Source organism: the organism of the source record quoted next, unplaced genomic scaffold, assembly GCF_019419815.1.
Source record: "Pyrus x bretschneideri cultivar Hongxiangsu unplaced genomic scaffold, Pyrus_bretschneideri_v1 Contig26, whole genome shotgun sequence".
Classification (NCBI taxonomy): domain Eukaryota; kingdom Viridiplantae; phylum Streptophyta; class Magnoliopsida; order Rosales; family Rosaceae; genus Pyrus; species Pyrus x bretschneideri.
Window position 1 is genome coordinate 2,837,691 of NW_025999568.1, and position 9,481 is coordinate 2,847,171.

The 9,481-nt window shown below is 41.0% G+C and overlaps 1 protein-coding gene across 1 annotated transcript; it reads left to right on the plus strand.

The window, feature by feature from the left end:
- Nucleotides 1–7,866: 7,866 nt before the first annotated feature.
- Nucleotides 7,867–9,136, plus strand: LOC103944875 (pyridoxal 5'-phosphate synthase-like subunit PDX1.2). Its single transcript, XM_009355354.3, has one exon. The coding sequence runs from the start codon at nt 7,940–7,942 to the stop codon at nt 8,864–8,866; it is 927 nt and encodes a 308-aa protein (XP_009353629.2). The 5' UTR covers nt 7,867–7,939; the 3' UTR covers nt 8,867–9,136.
- Nucleotides 9,137–9,481: the final 345 nt, after the last annotated feature.

Here is a 9,481-nt window from a genome sequence, read left to right on the forward strand (position 1 = left end):
GCAATCCAAAAGCTTGATTATTTCCTTCTTCACCACTTCCATCATCGGAGGGTTGAGACGGCGTTGAGCCTCTCGGGATGGCTTAGTCCCCTCCTCGAGAAGTATACGGTGCATGCATGTGGTAGGGCTTATTCCTTTAATGTCGGCCAAAGTCCACCCTATGGCCGTTTTGTGTTCTCGCAGCACCCTCACAAGCTTCTCCTCCTCCATTGCCGTGAGACTTGATGAAATGATGACGGGCAATGTTTCGCCTTCTCCCAAAAACACATACTTCAAATGGTCCGGCAACGGCTTAAGTTCAAGCGATGGTGCCTGATCAACAGAAGGTAGCATCTTAGTGGAAACTGAATTTGAAAGTGAGAGTGGAACCTTACCATATTGTTGTGGCAATGACTCAAGGGCTGCCACAACCTCAATTATTTCTTCACTAGAACCCATGGCAAAGAATTCCTCCTCCTTGCCGTGGCCTTGCATTGGCCCAAATCCTTCATTTTTGCACTCTATGGCCTTAGTGATGGTTGTTTCCAGGGCGTCCTCGTTCAATTCTTCAAGGTATACCTGCGCCAAAGAATCGATAACATCAATGGAAAAACAAGAATGGTCATCAACGGGATATCTCATAGTTTCAGAAATATTAAAATCAATCACTTCCCCATCGAATTCCATTGTCAAGGTGCCTTTGTATACATCAATCTTCGTTCGGGCCGTCTTCATGAATGGCCTACCAAGGAGAATCGGCAAAGATGTAGAATGGGCTGAATCCTCCATGTCTAGGACGTAGAAATCAGCCGGAAAAATTAAATGGTTCACCTGCACAAGCACATCTTCCAAAACTCCTTTTGGATACGCGTTAGAACGATCGGCCAGTTGTATAATTACACCATCTTGTTTTAATTCACCCAAATTCATAGATGCATAAATAGAATAAGGCATGACATTTATGGATGCACCTAAATCAAGCATGGCATGTTCAAAACGATTATGTCCAATCACACAAGGAATCGTGAAACTACCGGGGTCTTTGCACTTGGTAGGCAGTTTACGTTGCAAAACAGCGGACACATTCTCGCTTACCTTCACTACCTCTTTGTTTGCCCTTCTTCTCTTTGTATTGCATAGGTCCTTAAGGAATTTAGCATACTTTGGAACCTGTTTGATTGCATCGAGAAGCGGTATGTTCACTTGCACCTTCCGGAACGTTTCAAGAATGTCCTTCTCGCTTTCTTCCTTTTTTTCTTGCATGAACCTGCGAGGAAAAGGTACATTGGGCAGATTAGGACATGAAGTACATGAATTTGAATTTAAATTACCTGATTTGGCCGAGTTAGGGTGATTGGGGGCCTGCGGCATTGGGTTTTTCACTCTTTCCGTGGGTGAGCTAGACACTTCATCAGGTTGTGTCGTCTCTTCATCTACTTTCTGGGCAGATTTGGAATTGTTTGGCTCGGTCCCAACTTCTTTTCCACCCCTTAGGGTGATGGCCTTGGCGGATTCGAATCCTCCCTTTGGATTGACTGTGGTTGAGCTAGGAAGCTTTCCTTGCTCTCTAATCTGTCCAAGGAACTCAGAAATCTGCCCTATTTGTTTCTTCATATCCATCATCTCCTTCTCGTTATTTTCTATCCGGTTGTTTTGATTTTGCAACCCCTGCGAAATAGAGGTTAGTAATTGCATAGCTTGATTACTTTCCAAGGACGTACCTGAATGAGATGATGCCGAAGGTTGTTGGGGTTGTTGGGGTGCATACGGCTTGGAATAAAAACCAGGGGGGTTTGGCCTAAATCCTCCTTGTTGGGCAGCTTGTTGTGGCTCCCTCCATTTGAAGTTTGGATGGTCCCTCCATCCGGCATTGTAAGTGTTCGAGTATGGGTTGTTTTGATTTTGTCCTTGGAAACCAATTGCATTGGCAGATTCCCACCCACCATTCTCGATTAGTTGAGGGCACTTGTCGGATGGATGCCCTTGAATTGAGCACACGCCACAAACTTCGTGTTCTTGTGCTTTTGGACCAATCACAACCTGAGAAACAAGAGAAGTAAGATTAGCAAGTTGTGATTGAATTTCAGAAATAGCACTAACCTCATTTACACTTTGTTGTCGTGGGGCTTCCCTTTGGCCTACTCCTTCATATTGTTGAGCGTTGAGCGCTCGGTTGGCTATGAGAACCTTGGCATCCCTTGGTGTTTTGTCCACCAATGCTCCTCCCGCTGATGCATCAAGCATTTGACGTTCGATAGGAAGGAGGCCCTCATAGAAATATTGAAGGAGAAGTTCTTCCTTCATTTGATGTTGAGGACATGAAGCTACAAGGCCCTTGAAGCGCTCATAATAAGCCGGGAATGTCTCACCATGATTCTGTTGAATACCACTAATTTTCTTCCGTAGGAGAATCACTCTCGAAGTAGGGAAGAATTTCTCCAAGAAAGCACGCTTCATACTCTCCCACGAAGTCACAGTTCCCGGGGCTAGTTCGTAGAGCCAATCTTTGGCCTTGTCCATAAGTGAAAATGGAAAGGCCTTCATCATCAATATACTCCCATCCACAGTGACGGGGGTCATGCTCGAACAAACCACCTCGAACTCCTTCAAATGTTTGTTGGGGTCTTCCATAGACAAGCCATGGAACTTCGGAATATGGTGTAACAAACTGGATTTGAGTTCAAACACCTCAGTCTTCCCCTCTGCAGCCGTGGGGTATTGGATACAAAGAGGCAATGCATTATCCAAACCCGAGGCCGAAAGCTCCTTGATGGTTCTATTATCTGCTGCCATGGCTTGTTCTCCTTCAAAAATCTGATCCGTGGGCTTTTCTTCTCCACCTACTTCGTCTTTTTCAAGCCCAGGTTGTGGTGGAGGTTGTGGTGGCTCTTGTTGACTCCTCGTTCTCCTCAAAGTGCGTTCAAAATCACCGTCAAAGTTGGAGATGTTCTCTATAATAGGCCGAGAGCTACGAGTCATACACAGTACCTGAAAAACAAGAAAACAAACAAACTAAGAATCTGAAATAAGAATGCACGAAAAACAAAAAAAACAAAAAAATAAAAATAAAGATAAGGGATTAGCAAAGTTGCTAATCCCCGGCAACGGCGCCAAAATTTGATGCGAGAATTACTTGACACTCAAATTAAACCCTCGTTTGACAATTGTAGTAGAATGGATAAGTGAGGGATCGTTCTAGACCGGGGATTAGGAGGGCTTGCTAAAACCTTCTAAATTGACTTAAAAACATAAAAATACAATATAAAACACTATTTAATGCTCGAAGAAAGCAAAACTAAAAATAAGAAAGATTAAGACTAAGACTTCAACGAAATAGGGGGGAATTGGATTTGGACGAATTTAAACTAAAACGTAAAAACAATATAAAATATCAAACTAAACTCAAAGAATGTGAAATTAAACGTTAAAACACTAAGACAAACCAAAAGAATCAAAATGCTTTAAAAACACAAACTAAATTGATTTCTAACTATATTGCACATTAAAGCAAAAGGGGGATTGAGATTTGATGAAAATTGAAATAACGAAACAAGAATGTAATTGATGAAATAAGATGGTTGGTGAATTAGCTAGAGGTTCTTTCTCCACACATGATATTTATGCATATGAATCAATTTCCAGTTATTCCTTCATTGAATTATGAACGACAATGCCCCAAATTAACCGTGACATCACTAGTTAACCCTCAGATTTTCCTTATATTATTGGATTGGATGGCATCATTCGACAACCCAAAACATTCTCAAAAGTTCCCTACATGTCATCATAATAGAGATACAATCGAAGATCATTAAGAATAATGAAAACCATAAGCATTGACAAAGCACTTGCAACTATGACATCATGTTACTCATGCTAAGAATTAAACTTAACGCGATCGTGACAAGCGACCTTCACTACTTTCAAGTATAAGTTAGTAACGATTATGTGAAACCTTCTTAAACTTTAGCCACATATTCATGCATGCTAATTAAGTGTCGACCCTCAATCAACAAACACAAATAAGTTAATCATCAAATAGTTAAGCCAATTGCATTCACGAATCAAGAGTTCATAACCGGAATTCATCAATTCATATTACATAAATAATCATGGTATTGAAATCACCCCTAGCCAAAAAGGGTTTAGTTCCTCATAACTTTGAAATCAAAGAAACACCTAAACATTCCAACAACTCAAACTTGAATTGTATGAACGTTTAGGCACTCTTCTCTTCCTCTTCTCATATTACAAAACAAAGAGAATTGAATTTAAACATTGAAATCAAAGAAACGCGTAAACATTCCAACAACTCAAACGTGAATTGTATGAACGTTTAGGCCCTCTTCTCTTCCTCTTCGTTGTAGCACAAGGACTAAGGGATGTTGTTGGTGTGTTGAATGGATTGGGGGATTATGGAAATGGAAGAAATGGAGGAGAAAGGGAAGGGAAGAAATGGAAGTGTTTGAGGGGTGTTGTGTTGTGAAATGAGATGAGATGTCCCTTTGTGTATGAATGCATGGGTTTTTATAGGGGGAATGGGAGAATATGTGGATGATTGTTTAAGAGTGAAAGTGGTTGTTATGATGAAGAGTGAATAAATAATGCATGTAGGGTTAGGAAATAAAATCATAAATTAAAGGGGGGATGATTAAAGGGTGTGGCTAGGTTGGAAAGGTGTGGAAGATGGATGGAATCATGGGTAGTGTTGTTTGATTTGTTTTGTGGTTAATGGGAATGTGGTTGAATGATTAAATGGACATGTGGGGTGTAATTGCAAAGGGAATGCAAAGTGAATGAATAATGAATGCATGTGAGTTAAAGAGGGAGAATGTGGTGAAATGATGAAGTGGGAAGGTGGAAATGCATGTGGGATGTTGGAAAGGAAATGGGAATATGAGTAGGCCATGGCATGGGAGTTGTTTTGTTGGTGTAAATGTGCCATGGTTGCAATGATGAAGAATAAAGGGTGCATGTGGGGTGGAATTGAATGAATGCAAAGTGAATGAATAATGAAATGAGTTAAAGAGGGAGAATGTGGTGAAATGATGAAGTAGGAAGGTGGAAATGCATGTGACTTGTTTGTGGAATAAAGAATGAATGGTGGAATGATGAAGAGTTGCATAAAGAATGCATGTAGGGTTAGCTAGGTTGGCTTTGTTTGGGTGCATGTGTGTTAATGGTGGTTTTGCATGTGAATTGATGGATTGTTTTTGATGGAATGGATGGTTCTTTGCATGGCTTTTGAAGTGATTGTGGGCTTTGGAATTGGAAGGAAATGCATGGCCTTGGGGTTGGTTTAAGAGAGAATGGGCTAGGCCCTTTGTTTTATGTCCAAAATGAATACAAGGCCTTCAAATTCGTCCAACACTTTGGCTCCAATCATATGCTATCCATTCCAAGCCCAATTTTGCTCCAAAATGCTCCAAAATGCATCTTTTTGCTTCCTTAGCCATATGAACCTAAAAACACACGAAAATGGCTTAAACTACTAAAACAACTATGAATTAACAACATAGATGCACGAAAACAAGCTAAGTAAGTCGCCTAAATATGCTCCTATCAATGGTCAATTTGAAAATGAGAGTATTTAAATGAAATTTAAAGTTCAAATTTGTAACCTCCAAATACCAAGTTATATTTGACAGAGAATTTAAAAAAAAAAAAAAAATTGTTTATAAATGCAAGCAAGAAAATTACATATGTCAATTTAGAAATTCTCATATTTGTCAAAATTTAAGTTTCAAATCCTCTCAAAATCAAGCCAAATTTGGTTCGATTCGATTCAGTTTAGTTTAGCTTTATTGGCTAATTAAACCTAATCTCGAACGAAACATATAGATTTATCTTATATTTATTCTTATACGCGTCTTGTTCTTAAAGGGTAATTTTGTTGTCCTTGTATTGAACTAGTTATGAAGGTGTAGTTTGATGAATTTCATTCATTGTGAGAAGTACTTGTTCTTGAATTGAATCCGAGCCAATTGAAGAACAATTAAGTTTGGTTTGAGCTCACACCCAAAACCCTTGAAATTTTACAAAAAATATCAAATGAGTGTGGCTCAAATCAAACTATTGACCCTAAAAACTATCAAACTTACGTGGCACGCGGGCTGAGTAATCAAGAGCTAACTACTTCCTTCTAGTGAATGCGGACGTGCTAACTCATGACTGAGCTCGGTCGGCAAGTAGCATGAGTGTGATGGTGATGTCGAATGCGCTGCTGGCTTTTATTCTCGAGTGATCAAGGTCGAGGAAGGAACATGTCTCAGCCTTGGATTCTAGAACCTAAAGGCAAGGTTACTAGGCACCGTGAAGTTCAAGATCTTCTGCACTAGGTTCAGCTGCCTCAACTATATTCGTTAATATATAGGTGCGCAGACTTGGATCAAATTGTAAGGACACAAATACTCATACAAGATAAGTGTCTTGATGGTGAACATTGTTCGGTCGTCAAAATGCCAAACTCTGAAGTGCACCTGCGAATAAGTAATCATAGAACACCTCACTTGGTTAAAAGCTAGTGAAATGACCTTGTTCAGTGAAAGAATAAAAGACTCCTTACCGACCGAGACTTGGATAGATAATCAACCAAGCTTGAGGTAGTGTTGTTAATCCAAATTGAAGATACTTCTCGATTGCCTGATTCTATGGCTCCAGTGCTGTTAATCCAAACGAAAGATGTCATTGGTTGTCAACACAATGTTGTTACTCCAAGCTGAAAGGGTGATGACGAAGTTGTAAGAGTTAGTAATTTCTCAAAATGTGAGAGGGTTTTGTTTAGCGAGATTTTGCGTTGAGCGTTTGAAAAAAAAAATCCATTTATAAATCAATCTATTTTTTTACTCTATTTAGTGTGTTGTGTTGAAGTTTCTTTTCACGTTGCAGACTCATTTTATTTATAGGAGCGAGTTACGTAATGACCAAGTATGCTGAAGTAGAGTCCCACTAGTACTATACTCCCTCGATGTACTTTTGGATTATGATATTATCCCTTTATATGGAAAAACCAATCCGTACGTGGTCTTCGACCACATTAGCTAGAACTGGGATTCTAAACCCAGTCCACTTATGCATTAGAATCCCACTTCTGTTAGGATTCAGCCGAATGACTAAGGGCTGGATTTTGAACATAAAGATTACCACTAGGCCGAGAATTAAACCTTAGTGCCAATTCCCACCTTTGACCCAAATCCAATATTTCACACCCAAACACAAACTAAGTATGAAAGTGAACTAAATCAAACCAAACTAGTTCCATTTTCAAATTTGATTTTCGATTTTGAGAGAACTTGATTGAACCAAACCAAATGGTGCTCCCCTATAAAAAGGCAACAATAATGATCCAATACAAACAATCCTACACTTACCACATATTTATATCATTTTTCTAATTAGAGGTAGGCTTACCAGTATATGTCGGTCTCATCTCTATAGGAAAATGATACAAATATGTAGTAAGAGTAACATGTTTATGCAAAATATGACCCCAAAAAATGTACAATCTCAAATTATGCAATGCAAATAAAAACTCACCATCCCTAGTAAATCAATTCGTGTGAAAAATTGTTACGAGGCAGAGCCAAAAAGAACAAAAGGGATTTCATTATTTGGGAGACAAACAAAACTTTAGTTAATGCACGGGAATCGCACACAACCGAACAAGGAGAGACGGACACCATGCAAAGATGCCATCAATCTTGGCACATGGAACCGAAGTTTCTACATTTCCTACGCCACCGACCAAAACACGCGAGTCAGCAGTCAATCACAAACATACCAGAAACTTCCACCACCCACACGAAGCTTCAAGAACCACCTCCTTCCTCAATCCCCCTCATCTTCCCTCCAGTTTTCTCTAAATATACACAATCCCCACCTCTCAAATCCAACCAAATCTCCAGGTCTTCGATCTCCTCGCGGCATTTAGTTTCGTTCAGGCATTTTCACAAACACCTCGATGGCGGCAGAGGACGGCGCGGTCACAATCTACAACAGCAGCGCAATCACCGACGCCAAAAACAAGCAGAACCCATATTCGATGAAGGTCGGCCTTGCCCAGATGCTCCGCGGCGGCGCCATTGTCGAGGTTAACACCCTCGAGCAAGCCAAGCTCGCCGAAGAAGCCGGCGCTTGCTCCGTCATCGTCTCCGACCCGCCCCGCACCCGAGGCATTTCACGGATGTCCGACCCCTCTCTCATCAAGGACATCAAACGCACCGTTTCGATCCCCGTCGTGGCCCGATCACGGATCGGGCATTTCGTCGAGGCCCAGATCCTCGAATCCGTTGGGGTCGACTATATCGACGAGAGCGAGTATCTGGCCACGGCGGACGACGAGCATTTCATAAACAAGCACAATTTCGAGATCCCCTTCGTCTGCGGAGCTCAAACTCTCGGCGACGCGTTGCGGAGAGTGAGAGAAGGCGCTGCAGTCATCAGAATCCAAGGGGATCTATCCGGGTCCGGCAACGTCTCCATGACTGTAAAAAACGTGAGATGCGTAATGGGTCAGATTAGGCTGCTCAACAACATGGACGACGACGAAGTCTTCGCGTTTTCGAAGACAATCCAAGCGCCGTACGACCTGGTTGCGCAATCCAAGCAAATGGGTCGGCTGCCTGTGGTGCTATTCGCCGCCGGTGGCATCGTGACGCCGGCCGACGCAGCACTGATGATGCAATTGGGTTGCGACGGAGTGTTTATCGGGTCGGATGTATTCAATTGTTCGGATCCGTATAAGCGGGTGATCGGCATTGTTCAGGCGGTTAGGAACTACAATGATCCGCATGTGCTGGTGGAGGTGAGTTCCGGGTTGTCGGGCCTGATGGCGGGTTTGGGCGAGGACAGGATCGAACCGTTTGGCGGCGGCCATGGAGGTGTTTGATTAGGAGACTTAATCATGTAATGTTGCTCTAAACTCTTCCTTTGTTTGGTTTTAAAACATAGAATAATGTTGTTATACATGGATATCTGTCTCTCTGTTGTGACTAGTGTCCACTTTTTCATATGATATAGATTAACTTGTTGTATTGTGGCCATTTTTGTGAAAATGCAGATAGGATTGAGAATAATAATCTTGTTTTTCAACTTTATCGAAATGTTTAGGAATAATGCTGTACTTAATTTGAGGTGTTAATGAGAATAATTTTGTTCATCCATACGAGTTTCGTTAGTTTAATTTGAAGTATTAATGCCTTACAAAACTGATGTGATTTAGTTGTTGAACATTGCTAAGAGTTACGCTCGCTTAAGTACTGATTTCTTCTTGGAGACCTATCAAATCACTAGTTTGGTAAGTTTGCGGAAAATTTTCTTTCGTGATTTTAGTGAGTGATATATGCACACACGTCAATCTGTGAATTTTGCATAAGGAATCAAGTAGTATTCTTATTAATTACTACAATAAGAAGAATTGATATCAATAGCAAATGGAGGAGGCATTGAGTAAGATTAACAGAATGAGGAACACTGAGATTGACTTGTGATTGTTACAAAAGAA

Excerpts from the sequence above, each read along its gene's own strand:
- LOC103944875 (XM_009355354.3), top strand. The coding sequence starts at position 7,940 with ATGGCGGCAGAGGACGGCGCGGTCACAATCTACAACAGCAGCGCAATC.